This window comes from Chinchilla lanigera, unplaced genomic scaffold (assembly GCF_000276665.1).
Source record: "Chinchilla lanigera isolate Chin_1 unplaced genomic scaffold, ChiLan1.0 scaffold00033, whole genome shotgun sequence".
Lineage (NCBI taxonomy): Eukaryota > Metazoa > Chordata > Mammalia > Rodentia > Chinchillidae > Chinchilla > Chinchilla lanigera.
Genome location: NW_004955434.1, coordinates 6,416,252 through 6,442,758, shown reverse-complemented (window position 1 = coordinate 6,442,758; position 26,507 = coordinate 6,416,252). Strand labels below are relative to the sequence as shown.

At 42.8% G+C, this 26,507-nt stretch overlaps 1 protein-coding gene across 8 annotated transcripts in view; it reads right to left on the bottom strand.

The window, feature by feature from the left end:
- Smarca2 (SWI/SNF related, matrix associated, actin dependent regulator of chromatin, subfamily a, member 2) overlaps window positions 1–21,909 on the bottom strand; it is a 171,948-nt gene extending 150,039 nt beyond the window's left edge. Inside the window, exons 1-3 of one of the 8 annotated variants that reach the window (XM_005388607.2) lie at window positions 21,817–21,909; window positions 7,610–7,870; window positions 3,348–3,477 (exon numbers count right to left, since the gene is read on the bottom strand). In XM_005388607.2, coding sequence (XP_005388664.1) covers window positions 3,348–3,477; window positions 7,610–7,834 — 355 coding nt within the window. In that variant the 5' untranslated portion in view covers window positions 7,835–7,870; window positions 21,817–21,909. Of the gene's footprint in view, window positions 1–3,347; window positions 3,478–4,338; window positions 4,474–7,609; window positions 7,871–19,438; window positions 19,672–19,707; window positions 19,828–19,981; window positions 20,074–21,047; window positions 21,778–21,816 lie in introns of those variants that run through there. The other 7 variants (XM_005388600.2, XM_005388605.2, XM_005388604.2 and 4 more) reach the window with 7 other exon arrangements.
- Window positions 21,910–26,507: the final 4,598 nt, after the last annotated feature.

Here is a 26,507-nt window from a genome sequence, read left to right as displayed (position 1 = left end):
AGCACCAGGATTTTCACCTCCAATTTAGTAAGAAGGAAACTGAAATAGAATAAAAATCATTTTATAGAATTAATCAATATAGCACAATTTTACCTCAAGTTTGGTAAGAAGAAATTAGAGGTGGGAAGAATTATTTCCCAGGATTTACAGAGGATGTTAATGGAATCATTCTGTCACAGTGTGACATTAAAAATGTGACAATAGCCGGACATGATAGTGCACGCCTGTAATCCCAGCACTCGGGATGCAGAGGCAGGAGGACACTTGTGAGTTCAAGGGCAGCCTGTGCTACAAAGTGAGTTGAAGACCAGCCTGAACTGCATAGTGAGACCCTGTCTCAAAAAGACAAAAATAAAAAATAGAAAAATAAAAATAAAAATGTGACAGTGTCGCAGCTCCAGAGATCTTTTCTCTGGATGAGTAATATTCCATAAGACTTGAGGAAAAACAGAATCTAAATGATGCAACAACATAACACATTTTGGTTATTATCCTTAGTTGAGAAAACAGAATGAACACATTTGCTAAATGTGAATATATATTTATCTGAGGAAAACAATGTTGATGTAGATTCAACCATTTTTGAAATCCTGCTTGATGTACCCATTCAAAGGTAGTGGAAAAGGGCCAGTTTTTCTTCTCTGGTTTTCAGCGTTCATTATCTCCCCAATTTCACCTTGCCTTGGAGAAAACCAGTAACCTCCCTCTTATTAATAAAGTCAAAGATATAAGTTCCAATTTTATATAAACTTTCTCTATACACACACACCTGTAACATACCTACTAATGAAGGCTTTTCTATCCTATGCAGTAAAAACAAACAATGCTATTATTCGGACCATAAAGTGTATACTTTTTTATTTGCTGAAGGAAGTAGTTTTGCTGCCTAGCCAATACCCTAAAATAACCTAACACATTGCTAAGTAGTTGTAGCCAACAGCCTTCTGATCAATACCATACCTCTCTGTACCTGTGTGTTTATAAATGGCTTTCTACAATAGGGTTTTTAAAGATATATGCTATTACCAAGCCTAAATTCTTTTTAAATCATTACAAGAATAGAAATGCATTATATCAAGACTTCTTTACTCAAAAATATAACTTTAAATAACTAATTCACCAGCCTACAATGCACTTTACTATTTTACAGAATATTATTACAGGCTAAATCTGACTCCACTCAATGCAGACTTGCATTTCAAAGTAATTATAACTTACAGAACTTATATAAAATTGGGATCTATTTTAAATTGTTGACTTTTGAATATAGGGGCTTATTTCCATACCTAATTGAACAAAAACATTAAGTATCTATTCAATCATTTGCTGGACATCTAGCCAAGTGAAGATTTCAAGATAAATAGGACATCATTCTGAAGTGAGAGTGAGGAGTCAAGCTATCACACAAATTCTAAAAAGGAATGAAAGTAAAACTGCTCTCAATTATGATTTATGCACTTAAGGTATTTCTTCATTTTGGGGTTTTCCAACAGCCTCCCTGCTACAGGTACTATAATGCTAGCAGCTGAAAGAGCAAGCACCTGGTATTAAGAATCGCTATGTATAAGTCATCTACATCTTCTAGGAACTAATAATGAAATCTATATCAGCTCTACAGACACTCATCCCCTTAAAATTTAAGATAAATCCAGAAAGTGTTGTCTTAATTCATTCCTAACCCTGAATGAGTCAAACTTTCTCTTCCTGTACTGTAGACTGTTTTTCTGACATGGTCAAGATTTTATGAGTCATCTCCAACAATCATGCCTGCAGTCCATCAACATTCACATCAGAGGGGGCTGGGGATTTAGCTCAGCGGCACAGTGCTTACCTGGCAAGCATGAAGTCGGGAGTTCGATTCCCAGTACCAGAAAAAAAACAAAAACAAAACAAAACATTCACATCAGAGTCTGGGGGATCCAAAAGCCTGTTCAAATATAAGTGGAGAGGCACTCTGATATCAGCCTCCATGACTGGCTTATTCATATTTCAAAAAGAAAATAGCTGTGAATACATTTCTCTAAATCCACAGAAAGTCTTATATCTAGTGGACCTGATTGTGAATATAGGAAAAATTCACACACACACGCACACACGCACACACACACAAATACATGGAGATATACACAGCAATACAAAAACCATAACCTTTGGTTTAGTGTGTCTACCTAACAATATTAATGCAATTAGTGCCAGATTAATATGCCCCTCACATGCTGAAATGACCACATAATGATTCTCAAGTCAGGCTAGGATGTATTTAAAAGGCTTTGAAGTATCTCAAGGCCTTCAACAATGACAGAAGGAATGATGACGTGTAAGGCACCAAGGAAAAAAGAAATACAAAAATATATCCTAGACGGACATGTCCATTGTTGTGAGTTGAACTGACTATTCCCCCAAAATATGTTACTGTCCCACCTCCTCATACTTGAGACTGTGACCTTATTTGGACACAAGGTATATGCAGTTATAATCAAGTTAAGATGAAGGCATACTGGAACAGGGAAAGCCCTCATCTAAGGAATAGTGGTGTGCTTATAAAAAGACGGAAATCTAAGCACAGAGACAGGCACACGGTAGAAATGCCATGTGACCACAGAGGCAGAGTCTGGAATGATTCATCTATAAGCCCTGGAATGCCAAGGATTACTGACAACCACCAGAAACCAGGAAGAAGCAAGGAAGAACAAGAGGAAAGCATGGCTTTGCTGGTACCTTGATTCTGAACTTCTGGCCTCCAAAACTGGGAGAGAATGAACTTAGCTTGTTTCAAGTCACTCTAGTTGTGATTGGTATGGCAGCCCTAGAAGACTACTATAGCCACTTATTAACAATGCCAGGTAATTTCACTGCCAGAAAACACCAGTGTATTCACAGTGATGAGTATGCAATGCAAGGACACAGGTGGTTCGTTTTACCTTCATATTATACTGTTGTTGGCAAGCACATCTGGATTCTTTTTCTGGCCTTATCACTTACTGGATGTGTAAACTTAGAAAAACAAAGTTTCTAAGCTTTAGCTACTCCATCTATAAAATGGGGGTAACATCATTTAACTTACAAGATGACCGTAAAGATTCTGGATAGAATACATAAAATACTTTGTAGCGTGCCTGAACCCCTGGTGACCAGTAAAATTACTAGAGCTTTGGAGATAAAATTGCCATATAAATCATAAACTTGTGTGTTGGTCAGGATGGGTGGGGTAGATTTATGCAGGAAAAAGAAATCTGCTGGATTTAACACTCCTTAGTCTCTCTTTGGAAGTCATGATTCAAATATCCAGTAGGAAAACCCTGAGCACTATGGTATGGAATCACAATCAGGCAAGCAGCACAACAAACCTTGGCTGTGTTGATCCATTGGACTCTGCGGGGGACCCATTCCCGGGTGAGGTGGGCGCATAGCAGTGCCCTTCATGGTTCCACAGTGGATGTCTTCCACAATCCCCTTGTCATGCATCCCATCAATGGGCTGAAACATTTAAATGGCATCAATTAGACATCTCTTTGAGGTACAATGTGTCTATCTGGAGTATAAGACCCCGCCAAAGTCTTCAAAAGCACAATCATTTCTTACCCACTCTGGAGTCCCATTTTTTACACCTCAAGGTGGGAGAGTAGAAAAGATTATATATAAGAGGATACACAAAAATATACAACAGATATTGTCTGTTCTTTTCTTTTTCTTTTTCTTTTTTTTTTTTTTTTTTGAGACAGGGTCTCACTATGCAGTTTGGGCTGGCCTTGAGCTCACTCTGAAGCCCAGGCTGGTCTCAAACTCACAACGATCCTCCTGCCGTAGCCTCCCAAGTGCTGGGATTACAGGCATGCGCCACCACACCCAGCTTACAACAGATATTATAAAATGGGAAGAAACTGTTCAAAAGGAAAGGAATGGGGGAAAGGAGAAAAGAAGGAAGGAAAAAGAAAAAAATTACACACACACACACACACACACACACACAACACATACACAAGATAGCTAAAATAGTTATACTACTAGTTTCTCTCAGTTCATTGAAAAGAAAAGTTTGTGCTAATATTGTTTGGATAATTAAATGCCTATATCTTGTACTTTGAGTAACTAATTTAAAGATAATAATATGCAATGTATTAACCATTATTACCCTACTACTATCTTGTTTTGAAATTCTCTTTTATTTTTCTCACTTTAAAGTTAAAAAAAATGAAAAAATAGGAAAAGCAAAACCATTTCTAAGTCAAAAGTTAAGGTTGTAAAAACTGTTGAAATGTCTTTGGTTATGTCACAACCTGCCAATAAAAATGAGGTCCTATTCACAAGGTAAACAAATATAAAACTAGTCTTCCATACCCTTTAAGTTGTCTTAAAACCTGTTCTAAGTTGAAGTTAGTCCAGAGCTGAAGGAAGACTATTGGAGATGCCTGTGAGGAACTATTTTTTTGACAACTTTTTTCCCCACTGGAGAGAAAGGAACGATGGAAAGTTTAAAAGTTGAAACCAGAAGGTTCCATGGCAGTTGGGAGGAGAAAAACAGACAGGGCAGAGGAGCGAACAAGAGCGAACAAGGAAAAGGCAACAGTGTGAAACATAGAGAGCTAAGCTTAAGAAGAAAGAAGACCTGAAGTAGTTACAGGCAGACTTTAGAAATAAATAATGAATAGAGGGCCAGACCCAGGACCTGAGGCCTAGTATACAACAGACACACAATAAATACCTATTGAACTGACGTTAATCCAATCCAGAATTGAGCAATGGAGCATGTCTTTGGAAAAGGAAAAGTCTATTCCTCCCCAAACTGTAATAGCAATTTTCAAAACAGCCTGTAAGGAATATTTCCAGGAGTTTATAGAAACCAAATGACTTCAAGCAAGAAAGTATGAGTGTTTGCAGTTTTGGAGAAAAGAAAGTTAATTTCTGCAGAGTCAAAAGCATGTGCTTGAAAAGAGGAAAAATTTACCATAAAGAGGACGTTCAGAAGAAAAATGGGAAGAATCTAGTATAAAGAGTGTCACTGAGTCTGTTAAATAGTAATAATAGAGAGGAAATCAAAGCAACGCAGCAGATGTATTTAGGCCACTTGTTTATTTATTTCCAGTAATGTTGAAAAGCAAAATGCTGAGCCTTAGAGAGAAGAGGAGCAGCAAGACAAGGAACGAAGCTGCCTATAAAAAGAACGTAAGAAAGGGACAGCATCTGGTCAGCAGGTGTGAGCGCCGCAGTGCTCGCCCAGGGCCTCATGCCAGGAACGGCTACGGGGCCGCAGGACAGGGACAGCAGGATGGCAAAAATTGCAAAACTCACGGAATAAGAGCAGCACAATCCAAGCAGAGCAACAAAGGGGGGGATAGACTATGAGAAAGTGCATTAAAGACGCGAGGTAACAAAACCAGAAGGTATCAGAAGAGATAATTGCCAATAAAACAACCCAGCTTAAAAAATATAAATGAGGGCTGGGGATATAGCTCAGTGGCACAGTGCCTGCTTGAAAAGCATGAGGTCCTGTGTTTGATTCCCAGTATTTATATATATAAATATACATGACAGAACACACCCCAACCCTCAGTTGCACACTTCATTTTTAAATGCTTAAATAACAAACAAAGGTTAGCTAAATATTTCTTTCACATTTCCCTTTAGTTAGAAGGTAAGAGATCCTCAAGCCATTCTGAAATGCTGTAACCCATCGGGACAAAGGTTTACAAATGACAGAGTAGCTCTAGAAGACAGCTCCAAAATTAACACAAGATAATTTAATGATTCTAGTATGGCAACCAGTCCTCCTAAGATCTGATAGGACAACAAAAAGCTTATAAAAATGGTTTAAAAAAAGGAGGGAGAGAACTTGGGAATATCCGTGATGTATTATCAAATGAAAAGAGGAAGTGATGAATTCAGAGCGATAAATAAATATTATATTATTCCACCGTGGTAAAAGAAAAGAAAAAAATCACACTTGTATATGAAGACCTGTGTGAATACAGTATTCACTGAACAAGGAGAAACATAAGGTATGAAACAAATGTACAACAAGCTCTTACCTGGCTAAAACTAGGATTAATTGCTTTCTTAATTAAGCTTTGTTCCACTTTTCAAAATAAGCATATACTATTTTCTGATTTGAAAATCACAAAATAACACAGCATTTTAAAAAAAAGGACCTTACCTTGTAGGCTCTGATATCCTACCCTAAAACTGACCTAAAGTGCTTCATAATTAGAAGACTTGCTCTTTTCTGTGGTAATCTTTTTGTCTGAAGCCAGTATCCTCCATGACTTGTGTACCGTGCTGGATAACTTTGTATGTGAACTGGCTTGGGCTATGGGGTACCCAGGTATTCAGCTAAAAATTCCTGGGTGTGTCTGTGAGGGTGTTTCTGGATGAGATTAACATTTGAGCAGGTAGCCAAAGAAAGCAGACTGCCCTCCTTAAGCAGGGGTGGGTGTCATCCATTTCACAGAAGGCCTAATAAGACAAAAACAGAGGTGGGGAGAAAATGCTTTCTAAGCCTGCTGGCCTTAACTGGGATGTTCATTTTCTGCTGCCCTGAGACCCATACTTACAGCACTCACTCTTTGGTTTCGCAGGCATTTGGACTCAAGACTGAAACCATACCACCAGCTCTGGTGGGTCTCCAGCTTACTCACCACAGATGGTGGGACTTCCCAGCCTCAGTAATTACCTGAGCCAATACCTCATAATAACTGTTTTTGTATCTCCCAGTGATTCTGTGACTCTGGAGAATCCTAATATACCCTGAATATCAATAGGCAGCCCACCTATGATGCCATTGGAAGGAGTGTAAAACCTCAAGTCTCATGAGGCAGAGCCTCAGGCAATGTGTGATACCCTCATAGGTTTGCTTGGGCTACTACTAACTTCTCAAGCAAATTGCCAGAAAGGATTGTTTATTTTCTCAAAAGGCTGCCCACTCTTCTTTGTATGTCCTCTGAGGAAATAATGCCAAAGTATACCAGTATGATCACTGTCATGGCACTAGAAAAATCTAAGCCTCATAAATACAGTATCATTATTATCTCAGTCCAAAAACAAAGAACTGGACCTGAGCTCCTCAAAATGAGTCTTCTTCCAAAACCAGAATAAAACTACTTTATCTCTAGAGAGACAGTAATGTGCATTTTAAGAATTCCCTAGAAATAATTTAAATTCACAAAAGCATTTAAAGCATACTTGGAAAGGGACTCTCCTTTTAGGGATCTAATTTTTTTTAATAAATGTCAACATTTTTAGGGAAGAATAATTTTCAATATGTTCATTCTTCGATGGGTAGATTATTTAACACAGGTAGAAAAAAAACAAGACTTATTCACTAATACACTCATTCACCAAGCCAAACTACCTTCAACCTACAAATCACAGAATCTAACTGTCAGAAATATATAGCCTACCCTAGTATTTTAAAGAGCTAACATCTGATTGTCATGATTGGTACATCTGTAGCAATAAAAGTGCCTCTGAATGTGCATTTTTAATATCCTAGATAAGCAAAGTTCCATTTTGATTCTTCTGTTAGCAATAGTAGAAAAAAAAGAGATGAGGTTATCAGGAATATGAGCCATCCATGACTCAGAAAGCAAGATCAAAAGGGAGAATAAACTCTTACTTTATGCAGCTGATGCATGCCTTCCTGTGGGAAGTCAGCAGAGCCCATTGTCGGCATCGGATGTGAGACGCTGGGAGGCCCAGGACTTGGCCCCATCATACTGTGGACGGAGCCTGGGGATGGTCCTGGTCCTGGACTAGGTCCCAGAATTGGTCCAGGGGAGGGTCCAGGCCCTGGTGAGGGCCCAGGGTGGGGCATTGCACCTGGGTCTGTGGGCGTGGACATCTACTTCTTCTGTCTCTGCCAGTGAGTAGAGTGACACTAAGTTGGGAAGGAGAAAAAAGAAAGGCATGCTTTAAACATGATGTTAAGATCAGAATAAAACAGTTGTTAGCATCTGATGGTGCCAGATCTGTAACAAACATCAAAGAGAACTGTTTTGTCTAGTCCAGATGTTTGAGTGAATGTGATATATGTCTGTCTGCCTCAGTCTTTATGAAGACCACTTGTTTAAAAAAAACACACACTGTAAATGATTCCCCCAAAATATATAAATCATCTAAGATACAAAAAAGATCACGGAGAAAATGAAATTTAACACATAAGCAGAATCTAAACAAGTTTGAAATTTACTACTGAAGTCAACAAATACTCTCTGCTACTGGCTGGCCTGGGTGCTTTGTAAGTCATTAACCTTCAGAAAGCCACTAGCACAGAAAATCCTTACGATGGATGCAATCAAGACCCATTTTCACAAGTTAACAGGCAATCAAAACTTCCCAGAAAATTCTTGATAGCTGAAAACCAGTTGCATAAAGTGACAATGGAAGGTAAGTTTCAATCACGGAAAAAGCAGAATCTATATGAAACACACAAACAGGTTCGAATACTCACGTATGCCATCACTAGCTAAGTTATTTAATGTTTGTTCTTTTGACACTGAAATGTAATGGCATGTGCAAAAAGCCATAGCTGTGTGCCTGGCACAACAAACAGCCACTCTGTTTTAGCCATATTTTCTCCACCGTCTATACTGGACCTGAAGTGATAGGAAGAACAATGTTAAGATGTGGTCCTCCTGCCAGATAAATAACCAAAGTAGAGAACACTTGGCCAGGGAAGGCCAGGGATCTGGGCCAGGCCTCACTCTGGTTCAGGCACCCTGGGAGAAGTTGCCCATGACTAGTGAACTAGGGCTTAGGTGTGAACATTTTGGTTCTTCAGGTTCACCAGAGCAATATTCCAACACACATGCTCCAGGGATTTTTTGGTATTACCACTGGGGACTGCCTCATGGAATGGCTACCCCACCTTGGATAGGAACCAAAATAAGTAACTAATGTATTTTCTACATTATGACAGAAATCAATGGTCCCAGCAAGATAGCTGAATACCACTGGTGATAGTAATTATTCTATATTCTGACATTACACTGGAGGCACATGCAAACCTTTTTTTGCTGTCAACCTCAAAAAATGCAGACTAAGACACCCTAAGTGATTTGCTTTACTGCCTCCAGACAGAGATGGAATCAGACTGTAGCAGCCTAGACACCCAGAGCAGGCTCTTCCTGTGGGGAAATCAGGGGAGGAAGGCAAAACAAAAAACTCATCAGTTCTTCCCTGTCTCACAGCCTACCATCACTTTCCTGGATCTCTACAATGGGACGGCTAAGAAGGCATCCTCACTCTTGTTCATTCCCGTATCCCTGGAACCTCCGACCAGCACACCGGGAGTGCTCAAAAACATCTCAACAGTAACCTACTAATGGAGTCATCAACTTTTATAAAAACTAGAAGATAATCCGTGTTTGTAGCATGTTGGCATAAGGAAATCATTAAAACGTAGGCAAAAATTTAGGCCGGGCCAAGCACAGAGGCACATCCATATAATCCCAGCAAAATGAGAGGCTGAGGCAGGAAAATCACGTGGAACAGCCAGGACTGTGAAATGTAGTAACTTAGCAAGACCCTATCTCAAAATAAAAAATAAAAAGGGCTGGGGATATAGCTCACAGGAAAGGTCCAGAGAAAGGCCCAGTAGCACAAAGTACAAATAAATAAATAAATAAGTTATTCTGATAAATAAATTAGGGCTAACATGGAAAACTGTAAAATGTAACCTTGTAATGGTTATAAAAGCAGGGCTCTAAACTGGGCCTAAGAGAACCCAGTACCAGTGATTTCTACAACAGGGGGGCACTGAGGACGAGTCACAGCCTTGAATTCACTACAGAGCCAAATGTTATTATTTATTCCTTGTGATTAACAAAGCAAGAGGAAATAACTTTTTTTTCCTTCCACCGCTTCTACACACACACACACACATACACACACACACACACTCACACTCAGTCAGCATTTCAAATTTAGGAAGCTGACGTCAATTCAGGGGTATTACAACTTATAACGTTCTTTCATGTATATAAGCAAACTAATACACCCTTTTACTTCTTAGTGAATAAAAGGAAATGGCTTAATTCCTGTTATAGTTTATCTTGAAATTGGCTTCAATAGGTATTCTGTTGATATGCCACAAGTCTGAACAATGAAGATACATACCAATACTGAAGTTCGCCCGATATTGCTACTTTCCAACGTTTACATTATAAATTAGCCCATAATACTACTTTCTGCATGGATTATTACTTTCATCTGGAAATCTCAGACAGTGTTATAATTATTCACATACAGTCACATAAAAATACTTCTCTATTTTTTGTTAAATGAAACTTTAAAATTTCTTAGAGGGGAAAGAACATATTAGGAGAAATGGAAAATTATGGGCACATAAGTGGAATGTTCAGATAGGAACAGGTTATACAGGCAACTAGTAAGAGCAAAACCTTCAGATTCACGGATGCAATAAATTTATAGGTCAGAGAAATAGTACTGTTTAATCTTATGTCACATGCCTAACGAATGGCATGGATCTGGACTCCGACAGAACTCAACTATGGTATTCACCGACTTCCAACCCAACAAGGAGTCCAGAGACCTGATTCTGGTCTTAAAGGCCGCATCCTGGGGCCCTAGGAAAACTGTTTCTTCTCTGGGGTCTCTTGGCTTCCTCAAGGCTCAGGATGGGAATATTTCCAACGTCTCTTCCATCTGTCTACCCACCACCCCATGCCTGCTGCCCGCTGAGCATCTCAAAGACTTTATCCAACCCTAGGTGTGATAGAATTCGTGGATTCACCTCCATGTCAAACCAAAGCTGCTCAAGAACCCTCTCCTGGTTACTGCCACCCAAGTGTATCCAAAAGGAGGACGTTGCAACAATGAAGCCAGTAGTCTTAGCCTCTTATTCCTCTACGTTTCCAGTGGCAACTTTACAGTTCAACTATATAATTAAACGATCCCACATTTTTAAGAAACTCTGGAGTATGAGTTGCAAAGAGGTGTAAATCTCAGGCAGAGATGCACTATTACTAAATTACTGTGCTAAGGTTCGAACTCTCATACTGGACAACTCGACTTCTCCCTTTGGTACCCCCAGGAATCCTTGTCACTTTCTTTCCCAAATTACTAAAGCGGTGATGGTGATAGGGTGGAAGTTGTGGGGTAGAAAGCTTGGAGCAGGGAGAGAGAAGGCACAGATAATCTTGCTAGGGCAGTAATAGGTTTTATCATGGTGTCCACTTGATAAAACTCGTAAGCTATTTCCATTTTGTATTGTGAGAGGGTTTTACATTGTCACAAATGACCTGTTCCACAATTATGTGACTAATTCAATGAAGAAAATGTGCCTGGGAAAGAAACTTAGTTACCTCCCGTATACATGCACTAGGCACTGTGGGTCTTTCCATGCCCCACCCCCCACTGCAGGGTTCCCTTTACTCACACCAGGATTTCCTGAGGGCCAGACCACTGTGCTCTTAGGCAAGAATTTTCCAGGAGTACACCATGTCTTCCTTCCCTCCTGACATTCCTATCTTTATAACTGGGGAGGATATAGTTTAAAAAAATCAAAGGCCCTGGAGCTTCCCACAACTCCAAAGAACACAGACATCCTCCCTCAGCCCAAATCCCCTTCTCTTTGCTGAAAAGCCCAGCACAGCCATCTGCATATTAAAAGAAGTTCAACTCCATGGAATTTTAAGGGTCACCACTCCAACTACCCTAGACAAAACATATGCCTTAGGGTCTAAATGCAATCAATAGAAATACCACCCCCCCCATCCATATATATGTTAAACACCTCTCTGTGCTTCCTCTTAATTTCAGGGACATGCATTGAAGGGACATTTTGTCACACTCCCATTGCAAGATAAGGGTAGTAAGGCAGGAAGGAACAGGTTGGCTTGCCCAAAGTCACACCTATAACAAGAGTAAAACCTCAAATAGAATGTTTTATCATTTGATATACAACCCAACACTGCCTACCAGGCCATCCAGAAGGATGGAGAGCTGTCCCTTGGCCAGAGCAAGATGCAGGAGTAGAAAGGAAAGGTCAAAGAAACAAACAGAGAAACAGTGAAAAAGGTATTTTGTAAAGATTAAGATTTGGCTGTGATAAACTACTGATTTAGTAAGGGACGCAAAAGTAAAGGGAAACCCCAGAAGGTATATGGGACAAAGACAACATCACAAAATGAAGAGATAGGTGATGATTGGAGTCAAGCATCCAAAGAATCTGCTTTGCTTATTTATTCCTAACTCAACTGAGCACCCACCAGGCCCAAGGCATGTTAGACACATAAAAATTGTGAGAATGCTTCTGGCAGGACTCTGAAACCTGATTGGGCAATAAGATTTACCCATATATGGCAACAAGAGAAAAAAATGGAAGCTCCTCCAAGGCAAAAAGGGATGTAGTTTAAATATCCACACAGTGATGTGGGGGGTTTGCTTTCAGCTTTGGGGGGGCGGGGCTGGGGATGGTGGAAGAAGAAAAGGCCTATGGGAAAGCACAAGGGAGGGGATGAGATTTCAGTTAGGCCTTCGAGTTAAAAGAAGGCAACAGTTTCTAGGAATGAAGAGCTTGGCAAAACTCCCCGGCCTTGATAATACCTTTTAAATCCCTCATCCCACAAGTTCAGAGCAAGCATGAGGAAAATTTAGATCTCCAGCATATCTTTTTCCACTCTCGCTTTACACAAAAACTTTGAAGACCAGGTTAAAGGTGGAATATCAGAAAGAAGAATTAAGACCAGTCTACATCACTAAGAATAACTCAGTCTTTAAAGTTTTCTGGCTGCTGTGGGATAAGGATAAGGCTCCAGAGACAGTGAAGATAAGATCTCTTTTTATGTCTTGTTTGCTGATTCAGAACATCTCCATCCTGAAGGCCTGTTTCTTGTTTTCTGTTTAGCTTTCTCTATGAATGAATTGATAATTCCCCCACAAGAAGTAACAACATCTCTAGAACTGGGACACAACACTTCTATTCGTGATGGGGGAGCAGGCAGTAGGGTGAAGAGAACAGCGGTGAAGATAAAAGAAATAAATCTACAAGGAGTTTCTTGTTTGGAGGCCAAGGTTGTCTGCAGAGGTGGTGAAACATTACCAAGGCCCACGCTGCTTCTTGGTGTGCGACGTGCAACTTTAAACAGTGCACAATATGATTTGTGCCATGGATAAAAACTGCACTGGGTTTACAGCTAACATTCTGAGTTGCTCCAGCAAAACCTTAGAAAAGCATTGAAAACACATTCTCATGGTTATTCATGTCAATTTGCCATTCATTTCAAAGTAAACTATGTTTTTAAAAGTTGCTGGATTAAAACTTTGCTCTGTTCATTGGGCTTTTGTGAGCGCTCCTTCATCTTTCATTCAGGGAAACAAATGAGGACGTGTGTGAGCTGCTGCTCTCACTTTAAATAAACTGCCTTGGGATGTCCTTGCCCAGAATCAGACCTGGCAAAGGCTTGAGGAAGCTCTGTACGCAACAAAAGATAACAACAAAGTCTGCAGTGCTAATTAGTCCCCCATGAGCCCCAGGCACTGCCTGCACAGGCTCCTGGCTCTTACATTATCACCCCACAGACACCAGGCCTGCCATCTACAAGGGTCTATCTGCGATGTGATCCAGTGGCTTCCCCGTGAGCTTCCACACATCCCCACAAAGGAAAACTGTTGTAAAGAAAGGATGTTTACCAGAAATCCCAAAGTGCTACAGGCCCTCAACAAAGAAGCACTTCAGTAAAGCATCCCTCTAGCCTGGGACTCATGACCGCTGAGAGCTAATGAAGATAATCATGGGTAACTAGAACTTCTAAAATTCAGGTGAACCCAAACTCTTAGGCAATTGGTCATCACAAAAGCCAACAAAGCAAACCATTCAGAGTTAGTTTCAGAGTATGATTCCCTGGAGTGTCATCACACATGTGTATTAACATGGAGGCCTGTTTCTCCTGGGAAGCTCTAAGCATCAATGATAACAAATTATTTTTCTTTTTCCTAAGTTAATTTTATTTATACATTACATATATAAAAGAACCTGCAGTGCCTATTTTAAAAACTTCTGATTGTGCTAGCACACTTTTACTTAGTAAAACAACTATTATATGCTGAATGATCTGAGATTACATACACAGGGGACAATTTTTAATATGACAATTTGCCCTGACTTTCATAGCAACAAAAATTCAACAAGTCCACTGCAATTAGAATGGACAGTAAAGCCAGGCATGAGGACACACACCTGTAATCCCAGCACTCTGGGAGGATGAGGCAGGGGGATTACAAATCTGAGCCCAGCCTGGGCAATTTAGCAATTTAGTGAGAACCTGTCTCAAAAGAGTAACAATTTCTTTCAAAGGCTAGGGATGTATCTCAGTGCAAAGGTCCTGGGTTCAATCCCCAGTATTGGAAAAGAAAACCAAAAGGATAATAGCTATTTATGAAACTGCCAATACTAGGTCTGCTTCAGGTCTTCGGGTTTCAAGGCCCGTACCTACAAAATAGGCATAACAGAAGCCAGCTACAACCTCGACTTTGAAATAAACCAAACAAAATATGAGATATGAAGACACCTTGTGAGTTATTGAACAGAAATGCGCATTCTTGCCAGGATCCCTCGAACAGTTTCAATGCCCACTGCAGACTTAAACCCACAATCTGCCAGATTAATCTAAAATATTCCTTTGTTCATGAATCCCCTTGGCTCAAAACTTCTACGAGACAAGGCTCCAACACACATTGGATAAAATATTCATGGTTTAGTCAGGAAGGCAAGTCTTTCTACAATCTCTGACTTCATCTTCTGAAAACTCTCCCTAGCTGGGACCTCTTTGCCCCAGGCAGCCCTGTTAAAACAGGCCTGCTGGTCTTCCCGTAGCTTGTTCAGGCTTGGTCACTGTGATCTCAGGGCTTCATCTGATCTGGGATGATCAGCACCCACTACCCCCCAACCGTACTTTCTCCCTGCAACTCTACCTCACCTGTAAGAACGTATCACCCTGGGACCAGGGATATAGTTCAGAGGGCACAAGCGCCTGCCTAGCAAGCACAAGGTCCTGAGTTTGATTCCCGGTACAAACAACAACAACAATTATCCCCCTGTTTCACATGCCCCAGGCAGCTTACATTTACTACTCATATATTTAAATGTTAAGGTACATTCTGTAAAACACATAAATTCTCAATTGGATAACTGATTTGTACAGAATGTTGGATTTTGCTTAATGGCATTTCAGGACAGCGCAACGGTAAACCACAAAATAGTTGCAAGTATTTGCAAAGCTATTACATGCCCAGTTTTACAAAGCACAGCGGGGAGATGGGACAGAGCTTTCCCTAGACATTCAATTTCCACAGGTGATGACTCATTTCCCAGTGGGATGGCAAAAACTGGACTACCCCACATCAAGTAGGTTAAGAAATGTACAATCTTCGTAAGCAACAAAAATGCAACACAAGTAAAAGCTGATGACGAATTTTCCTTGGGGAACTTGTAATCCCACACTTTACTATACTTTTTGGCTAGAATTTTTTTTCATTTTTAAGTAATTTTAACTCTGAAATTCTGAATTCAGGTTGAAGGGAGGGAATTACATTTAATGGCTTTCAAACTTTATTTTAACTTCTGTAATTCCATTCCTCAATTTATAAAAGAGTCAGCCTGTGTTTAAATTTAAGTCAGTTTCAAAATTTTGTAAGACATTAGTGCCTGCACAAATTTAGGGATGTAGATCATATATTGGTATATATATTGATATAAGTGATGCTTACATTGAGGTTAATTCAACTAAAACACAATAGGAATATTTTCAAATGCTTTAAATCATACAGGTATGTAGTCTGATTATAACTGTCCAAATGTCCTGAAGTCTTAGACATCTCATAAAATACCACAATTCATACATAGTAGGTTTCCATTACATAACAACCTATTAGGAATGCACAAGTCCAAGAGGGTAGCACTTCTGTCAGAAATGAAAAATCTTGCATTCTTTATCTACAGCATCATTCCAAGTGAGGTACACAGGGCTGCTCAAAAGATACAATAAATGTGTGAATTTTTAAAAAGTTTATTACAGTAAAAGACAGATTGCCAAGAACAATGGGATGAGTGTGACCCAAGCAAGGGAGAGCCTCTTGAGGGAGATTAATGGCACCGTGTCATTACTGTAGCAATTTTTTCAAATTTAAACATTCACTGTAGTTTTTCATCATACCACCTAAAGACCTACTGAATTTAGCTACTGAATTTTGCTACTGAATTTCATCAGTTCAACTGTATGTTTTGTTAAGGTATAATCATTCAAATATCTCTGTATCTTTATAACCTTTACTACTCCAGAGCACTAATATATCCTGAGTACTTTCAAGGAAAAGTGCTATATAATTGTGAGCCTCGATAAAATCATATTAAACAGTAGTAAAGCTATGAAGTTCTCCAAACCAGGTTGCAAGATCCTATTTAACCTGGTATGAAATATTTTAGGAAAAGAAATCTGCTCTGTCATAATGAGTCTAGCAGAACAGTCTTAAACTCTGGTGTTCCAAGGTAAGTACAAAGTCATCACCACCTTCTGCCACGTGTGGTAGTACATGCCTAGAATCCCAAGACTTGGGAAGCTGAGGCTGGAGGATCACTGCAAGTCTGAGGTTTACCTGGGCTACATAAAGACTTTACGGCCAGGCTGAACTACATAGAAAAATCCTGTGTCAAGAAAAATAAAGCCAAAAAATAAATAAATAAAATAGTTTTAAAACTAAAGTCACCACTTTCTGTATAAAAAAATAAATACCTCAGGCCTTCATAAATACTTTACCAAATACATTAATACCATCTGTAATTTCTATTCCCAACACTTACAGAATGAACTATGACTTTATTAACCAGCTAGAGATTAAAGTTCCATAATAAGAATTCTTCCAAAGATGATAGAAAATCTAACATTGGCCAAAAAACAATTTCCATAACACAACATTTAAGGAAAAGGAACAATTTAAAGGATACTTTTATTACATGAAAAAAAAAAAATGACAGGAAGAAATCAAAATAGTCCCCAAATGTAGCTTTTCATGTTAGGAAATTTTCCTCATCTGCTCACCAGAAATACTGCAGAAGGAAATGTGACTCATGTATAGAATTTTCTAAGATCATTCATATTAAGTAACTAATTGTTTGTATCTTCTGTTGAAATCATCTTCACCAGAGAGTAAGAATCAAAACTGCTGGTGGGTAGATCAGGTCTCAGTAACGCTGCCTCAACTTGCAGGAACTGCAAAATAGTCCTTAGCATGATATTTGTGATAATTCAGTTGCCCACATGACAGCATGTCAAGATGTTATAAATAGTGATTTATTATTTCTCTGGAGTATCAAAAACCTGCTGACCTACCAGTCTTTGACAAAGGCCTTGTTTACAAAGGACGACTTCTAAAAGGGGGGGCATGAAAACACCAGAGGACAACAGCACTTTTATAATTTATGAAAGTTTTCTGTTTATGATTTTGATTCACCACACAGTAAGCAGCCTTGAAAGTGAAATGCCAAAATATTACAATATTACAAGGTGTATTACAGTTACCTTCCAGAAAAGAATGCGATGTGCTTTTAGATCAGTTTGTGGAAAGACTTAAGCTTAATCAAAGTAAAACAATTTTAAATAATTATCTCCAAAAGGGCTACTTTCTACATATATTCTGCCAGGAACACTTGAAACAGAATTTAAGCATTAACAATATAATACAAGCAGAGGTGCACTTTTTTTCTCTCTTTCTCTCAATCTCTTTTTTTTTTTTTGGCCAATTCTAAGCCTCAGGTGTTGGTCAAAGCACTTTTCAAGAAACTTGATGAGAAATGCTCAAAACCCACTTTAAAACGAACAAAAGAAAAGATCTAACGCTGCTTTGAACATGCTCTTGCGGTGAATATTTTCTGTGAAACCCCACAGTGTGGCTAGTGCCAACGTTGAGATGTAACTGATAGAACTCATAGGAGAAAGGCTGCATTGAAAAAGCCCTCCCTCACTTCACCCTCAAGGGTTCTGATAACCCAAATCCCTAATTTATTTTAAAATGTTCTTTACCAACATGACATCTCTCTTTCATGCCCCCAACAAGGTAGACGGACCTCTCATCTACACAGGATTTTTTTTCTAACAAATACTCTGAACCAAACAGGTGTCCCCTTTTTCTAATAGCTAGTAAACATTTGAATTAAAAGAAAGGATTGTTAAAAGAAAGTAACTCCAGGAAAATGAAAGGGCAATTAAATTCCTAAAAGAGAAAACACGTCTCAATTTGCATAACAATGGACCGAGTAGGATTCAAACCTGCCACACCTCTTCCTACTTCACCAGGGTGCTGGAAGTAGCCTAGAATCTTAACTAAATCCGATGTGGCCAACAACCTTCCGCGAGTGGTTCCCCACTAATGACTAGTGGAAAATGTCACTGAGACAGCTCAGTGTTCACATTTAAGTACACACACACACACACACACACACACACACACACACCCCATAGGGCACCGTTTTTATTTTAGTACATTTCTCAATGGTGCGGACCTTAGGTAGCTGAACAGGAATTTTCTGCTACCCAATTGCTAAGAAACCTCACTGTTAATAGACGCACTCTCTTCATGCAAGCAAGGCATACAACCAGGTGTAAATTCAAAAATATCCTGTGAGATGAAAGTTTGAAATTTAACTCTGCCATCAGTAAGGCAGAGAGGTTAAAAATAGCCACTCAATGCAATAAACAAATGTGTGTCCTTAATGTCTTCCTTATGCTCCAACGCTACACATACAAAGGAGTACATGCCTACAGGATGGCTAGAGAGGAGACAATGACATCTCTCCAAAACATTACTGACCCGGGTCGCTGCGGTTTTTTTCAAAGCACCAACCTCTATCAGGTGAAGAAGGATGGAGGAAACGGAGACAACCTAACAAAACTCTCCAGAAAGTTACATAAACAAAGAAGGGAGAAGCCCAGTATGGGCTTTGCACCCATGTGCTACTAAAATTACATAACACTCGGTGCAGACATTGAATAAGGAATGGATTCTGCACAACACTCCCACTCCCCTGACTCCCAAGCCCTCCTCCTTCCCATAAAACATCCAAATGCCTGGCAAGAACGAACGGACGACTTGGACTATTTATTTTCTTGCTGAAGTAAATCCTGCGAGAGTTGGAGGCACGTTTAGGCCCGAAGTTTGAACGTGCAAAAACCGCAGGACGCCAAGACTCACACTCTCAGGACCTGGAGAAGAAAGAACTGACAAGCGACAGCAGCCCAACAAGGCCTTCTCCCCCCTCACGGTGCCTCCTGCTGGAAAGTTTTCCACGCGATCGATCGGAGGACAGGGAGCCCGTTTCCCCCGCCCGGCTGACTTTGCAGGGAAGGCGAGCTGGAGACTTGAGGGGGCTGGCAGGGAAAGAGCTAGAAGGCTCCGCGCACAGCGGGAGGCAGCGGCGCAGGCTCCTTACCTGGGGGACGCGGGACAAAAAAGGGCGCGGGCCCGTCGGGGCCCCGGCGCGATAGGGCGCGGGTCTCCACGCCGCAACCTAGGCCAGCGTCCCAGCCCGCGGCCCGGCCCCCGCGGCCGCCGCTTCCTCCCTCGCGCGCGTCATGTCACGGCGATCAAACATGTCTGTGTGCGCTCCGCCGCTGTGACTTCCTGATTCTCCGCCGCTCGCGCGAGCACACACTCACAGCCACACGCACACGCCACCCCCACCAGCCCTCGCCACCGAACCTGGCAGTGTCCTCCCGGGCTCCCGGGAAGGGCGCGGGCCAGAGCCGCTGCCAGCGCGCTGCTCCCGACGCACTGGTCCCGGCGCGCACAGCAAACACTCACGCGCAGACAGCCTCGCGCCGGCCCGGAGGGCACAGAGCCGCGAGCCGCAGGAGCTCGCCGCCCTCTTCCACCCCTCCACCCTACTTCGCTGCCCTGCCAAACTTTTTTTTCTGCCTGACCCACGTCCAACTTCCCTCCACACACCCCCGCCCCCACGCAGCCCAGCGCTCACCACCATCCGCAGCAAACGGCAACCCGGATAAAAATAATAATGCAATCCAGGCGGCGGAGGCGGGGGAGAGCGCGCAGACACTGGCAGGAGGCGATTTCCCCGCGTGTACCGGAAACCGGCCTGAGTGCCCGGGCCAGGGCGCGGGTGTCCCCTGGAGTCCGCACTGCTGCGCCCCGCCCCGCGCGGTGCAACTGTATCCAGGCTGCGAGGTCTGGGGCACCCTGTGGCACCCCGTGGCACAGTGCTCCGTGTGCACCCAGTGGCCGGAGGGCGCCGAGGGCTGGCGCGCCGGACCGGTTATTTGTGGAAGTGCATCGCGACACCTTTGCAGATGGCATGGCCGTGTTTTGTAACGCAAACAGGAGGGAAGGTGGAAGGATGGAGGGGGAGAGCAGAGGAAGGGGTAAACCAGGCTGGGATGGGAATAAAGCAAACTCGAAAGCTAGGAGGGAGAAGCAAGGGGTGCGTGTCATCGTTGGGAGGAGGCTCCCGCTCGGTCTCCCCGCCTCCCGCCCTCGCTAACCCCCATTCCCTCCCCACCGCAGCCCTCCCCCTTCCCCTTCCCCTTCCCCGGCGAACGCCACCGCCGCTGCCCGGGTGCGTGCGGGTCCTGTCTGTGACAGTCAGGCAGAGAGGATTATCCGGATCATGGCCTCCCCGGCCCGCGGCCGCTGTGGCTCTCCTGGGTCCCAGCGCGCCCCTAGCACCCAGACGAGGGCAGGCGCCCCACGGCCGCAGCTCCCGCGGCGCTAGCAGGGGAAGACTCGAAGCAAAAGAAAACAAACCCGGTGAAGGCGAGGGCAGAGCAACGGAGCCCAGCAGGCGCCTCCGACCTCCTTCTTCGGGGTCTCCTCCCGTACGTCCCCCCTGCTGCGGCCCGGGCCGGACACCCCGAACTTCCAACACCCGCGCTGTCACCAGTTACGGGAGACAGAGACGTCCGCAGCGCCCGGGACGCAGCCCCCGGGACAGCCCCTTTACCGAAGGCCTGACTCGCAGTCAGCGGCCCCCTGCCAGCCCGAGGGAACGCGGAGAGAGGAGGTGACACCTCCGATCCTACACGCACCGGCCCGGCGATAGTGACGGTCGCCTCCTAGGCTCGCCCGCTCGGCTCCGACGCTCCCGCGGCGGTCTGCTCGCGTCTCCGCAGCCGAGCCCTTTAAACGGGTCCCCGGGAAACGGGTGGCAGCCGCGTTCACTGGCGCCCGGCCGCCTGCCCGGGCTCCTCGCCCTGCTTTCCCGATCTCCTTCCAACTCTTCCGGGAGGACGGCTCGGGATGAACTGTCGCGTCTCCATTCTCCTCCTGGGTCCCCCAGCCCTTCTCCCCCTCCTCCTCCTCCTGCCGCCCGCCCTCCCCACTTCGCCTTATTTAAGGGGGTCGGGGTGCGACCTGGCGGAGCGTGTGTTGCAACCTTGGGTTGGCACCGCACCACTGCCTGCCCAGGGTCAAGGCTGTGGTTTGCTGGGATGCCTTCCCCTTCCCCCTTGAAGTAGTAATTATTACTGTTATTATTAGAACTGCGAGGGTCGGTGCAAACTTTGCGGTTTCTTCCACCGCCGCCCGGGAGCTGTCTTTAGAGCCTTCCACCTGAGGCCGGCGGGGAGGAGGCGGGCTTTGTTGTGGTGCCGGTGGTGGTGGTTGTGGTTGTTGTTGTTGTGGCTGTTGGCCCGCCTGTTTGTTTTGGTCTCCGTGCATGCACGATAAATAATAATTAGGATAATAATGAATAATCCCCGCGAGGGCGGCGCGGTGCCGGAGGGGTTCTCGCCGCGGCTGCAGCGGCGAGGCCGGAGGGAGGGAAAAGAGGAGAAAGGAGTTGTAAGTTATATTTACCTTGCTCGCGAGCAGTGTGCTGGCTGAATCTCTTCCCTCTCTGAGTCACCCAGAGTACAGAAACAGAGGGAGAGAGGACTAGATTATGAATATGACTTCATTGATGACAGCCTTCCCCTCCTCTTCCTAAACTCGGGCTCCGCCCCGCGTCCCACCCTCGCGGCCTCCACGGGCGCCGGAAGACGCGCCGCAGTTGGCCCCGCGCGCCGCTCCTCCCCGCCCGCCCGGGCGCGGGTTGGCGGGACGCGCCTGTCACTCGCCCGGCTCAGCGACTCCCGGAGCGCGGGGCGGGAGGGGGAGGGCGCGAAGGGGGTGTGCAAGAATGTGGAGCGGGGCGGCCGTGCTGTGTGCGTGGATCGGTGTGTGTCTGCGAGGCGCCGGCTCTCGGGCAGTGTTTGTGCCTGGAGCGGGGAAACTGCGCAGGACGCGGAGGGACCCCAGCCGTGCTGGAGCTGGGCGCCCGGGTTCCCTTCCCTGGCGGTCTTCTTCCAGGGGCGCTGCGGGGCGCCTCCGGGGAGGTGGGGGAAGAGGAAAGCGGCGCGGGAGGGAGGGCAGCCGTAGTAATAGCGCGTAGTAGTTTGGGGATCTGTGGAGAAGGTGCTGGAATTTAACTGTGCCTCCGCCTGCCACCGCGAGCCAGCGGAGAGAAAGGGAGGGGACCGGGAGGGCTCGGAGTGGCACCAAAGCTGTTTGTGGCACGGTGTTGACGGTGGAGAAAACGGGCATTATCACGCCAGCTGAAACTTTTTCGCCGCCCCCCCATCCCCCAAGCCTGTCATTATAAATCTGCCTCCTCCCCTCCACCCCATAAAAAGGGAGGCGGGCACAAAGAACATTCCTGCCAAATCTGCCTCCTCTCTGAAGGACTGCGAGCTTCCAAATGCCAGTGAAGGAGAAACAGCTGAGAGGACGAGCGTCTTATAAATAAATAAACCCGCCCTGACCCTTCTGTTTACTTTGTGGACCAGACACTGCACTTTGACCTCCTCTCACCTGGCATCTGCGGGGAAAATATATACAAAAATATGGCAAAACAATCTCGTGGAGGCAGGGCGGGCGGGTGAGGGGGCAGCTGAGACACGGGATCCGCTTTTGATTTAAGAAGGAAATAAATCTCTTATTCTCCACAGATTACAGTCTCTTCCCTCTCACCCTACATTTAAGACCAATTAAGGATGCAAACTGTAATCTGCCGGCACGTCGCGGTTTTGAGACTCTTCAATTTTTCTCGAAATACAGTACGTTGGTTGGATCCATAGGTCAGTGACTGGTGAGATGATTTTATTTTTAGTTTTATGAAGTGTGAAAGAAAGTTAGGAGATTTTAAGTCAGGGGCCTATTATTTTAGACTCAGATTAATGTAGGTGCTTGACTCTTAAAATTAAAACTGTTCCTACGCGGCAGTGTTATGAAAAGTATGATTTATCCCTTATTTTGTAAGGTAATGGCTTAAATTAGTCATTCAAAGTGCACTGTGACTACTTAGTAGAGGATTTCCCCCCAAGAGTAAAATCCTATTTTAAGACCATTTATACTTTCGCAAAATTGGTAGTGTGAGCAACTAGGTGGGCCTACAGCGTCGGGCCAGGTAAATTGAAGAGTGAAGACCGGAGGCAGTGGAGAGAGCAGCGTGTCATCGGTAAGGGGCAAGAACCGTTTACAGCACTCGTTCATCGCTGCTTGAGGTAGGGCACCATTTTCAGGATGCTTAAGGTAGTTAAGGATCACCCATCCTACAACTTTCTAAGGCTTTGTTACTGGCTTCTTTACCTTCAGTGTTTTCCGTCTGTCCCAAACTGAACCTCAAGACAACAAAAGATAACACACCTAAAGAAATAAAATAGAGTATGCTATGAAGAATCTGTTGTAAAAACTTGTTTTTCCTGCCTGAGGATATGCTGCCAGTATAACCTTAACTGGAAAATATATACTGAGAAATCCTAAACAAAATTAGTAGTGTAGTAAATATATAACATAAACACTAGCTTCTAATTGCCTGATACGTTGTAGCTAATAATATAGCCAGAAACCTAGTTGTCTGCAATAAAGGGCTTTAACCTGACAATGTTTATTTCACTCATTATTAGGTTTTAATTTTTGAGGGCCTAATTTGTGTTTCTAGCATGCCAAAACCACCTGTCAAATTTTAAAATTGATAATTTCACCCTTATTTCCTTGTAAATAGATGTCCTTTATTCCCTGCCCCTGATATGCTAAACTTCAGGAAGAACAATCCTCTTCCTGAGTAGGAAGAGACTATCCATTCCTTCTGGCATTTTTATCAGAGCGAAAGTAGAGAAAACATTTCCTTTGTTACATGTGTACGTTCTTCCACTCGTATAAAATTTTGATGCAGTACTTGGAAGAGTTGGTATCTACACGTTATATATACAACTATGGGAATGAAAAATAAAATCTACCATTGAGAGCAGAGATTAAATATAGATATTGCATCTCCCTTTCACTTCAGATTGGTCTAAGAATGCCTCACCTCCCTTCCAGTCTTTCCTTTGAAAAATCGTCTTGTTTGTAGCCTGCACTGCCGCAAGTAGGAATTTTATAAAATAAGTCTGAACTCGGGAGAAATGAAAAGGCAGCACCATTAGCTCGATATAAAAAGAAGAGAGCAGAACATATAGCATGAGCACCATCTCTGAGGTAAAGCAGAACTCAACAATTGATGCTAAGGAAGAAAATGATGGGTTCTTCTGTTTTGCAGAAAATCACACAAAAGCAAATATGGTTGGAGGCTAAAAGGACTCCAGGAGGCCCCACAGACTGCTCTGTTCCCTTAAAGCTTTTCTTTTTGGACTTTGATGAGTCATAATATGTTCTCTGAACTTACTCTTCTTTTTCTAGTTTGGTATCAAGGGGTGAAGATGGCTTTTTCATGCCTCTATGGCCACATTTGCTTGTTATGTAAGTTCTCTTTGGTTGACATTCTATATAGAGTAGATACTGCATTTGAAAATTGATATCTAGCTATAATACCCTCATGAAGAAAAATCCTGTGCATAAAGTTAGGAAACATCTAGTCTGAACAGATGACTGTTAATGCACCCTGTAATGTTGCCGGGCTTCAAATAGGTGCAGGTAAGACCACTTAGGGAATGAGTACTTCATCTTCAGTAATGGAAACTAAACTTTGACAAAGTGAATCAGCTAACGTTTAATTTAGTAACGCATTTAGAATTAGCAAGTAAATTTATCATAGGAATAAACACTCATGTTTTATTTTTTGTTCCAGGGAACATTTCCAGTAGGTTTTTTTCTCCACAAGGATTCCTCCAAAATATTACCCCAATTCTCTTTGTGATTATATCACTCTCTAGGTTAGCATCCTTTGTCTCTTCTCAATCTGTCTTGTGATCAGTTTCAAACTTCTTAGCACATCATCCAAGGCCGTGCATAGACATGTCTCTTCCGTCTTCTGACCTCCCAGAAACACCTGCACTCTGGAAAATCTGGTCTACCTGATAGTTTTTACTGGGCTATATTGGTCATATTTCCCTGTGTTGCAAATACTGCATCCTGCAAGACTCACCCGTGACCCAGCATCCTTCTAGCGGGTCCTCCTTGCCTTCCCCAGGCAGAGGTCTCTGCTTGTCCTACTCTGCTCCCATAGCAACCAGTGTATACTTCCATTAGAGGTGATTATTTGTTAGCATCTTCCACTAGGTGGTTAGTGCCTGGAGGGTATGGTACAAGTTCAATTCATCTTTGAAACCTCAGCAATTAGCTGGATGCTTAGTACATCGTATATTGTTCAAAAAAAAAAAAGAGAGAGAGACACTTTGAGTGAAAAGATGAGAGATAATAAAGTTACCTGACACAGAATTTAGCAGGTCTTCACTATTAATAATTATCATGTTAATGAACAAGATAACTAAATGTTCAGTTTAAAGGGCTTGGGAAATGTTTTTATTTTTTACTGGGGGAGAGAAGAAGCTATAGTTCTTGTAGTCATATAAGGAGCATCGAAAAGAAGTTTTGCTTATTTTTCAATTAGTCACAGAGTAACATGAGTACATATGTGGCATTTGTATAATAGAGCAGTTACAACTATAATAGCAGCTCTTTTTTATTTTGACTTTAAATCACAGGCCAGAAATTGTGCAAAGATCCTTTCACATGTTGTTTGAAGGAAACAGAGGCAGTAAGTAATTCACAGAAGTGGAGTGAGCAAAACAGATTATTATGATGTGGGAAAAACGTTAGAAATTCTCTTTTTTTCTTTAACAATCAAAATGCAATGACTAAAACAGATGAGCTTTATATATGTTTATTATAATCACTGACTCTAGAGTCTTTATGTGGTCCCTTAGTTAAGTGAGCATGTGCCATGCATAGTACCTGAGCAATACTGAGAGAAATGGAATGCCACAGGCAGAAAGAAGACCCTGGTACAATCTCTGTTCTTTTAGTGGTGAGTACATCTCTTTAAGCAGTAACATTGACTCAAGTTTACAGATTCTAACTTAAATGGATTTGCTAGACTATATTACTGTATCTAATTTTAACCAATCATCTGTCTTATTTGCGAAGCTCGTGGCTTAGAAGGATTTCTCAAAAGAAATCAAAGATTGAGACATAATAATAGAAGCACAGGTGAAAATCAGGACCAAAATTGTCTTTTTAACCTCCAAGAATTCTTGCCAGCCATATTAAGAAGTGAAACAATAAGGGTCTAA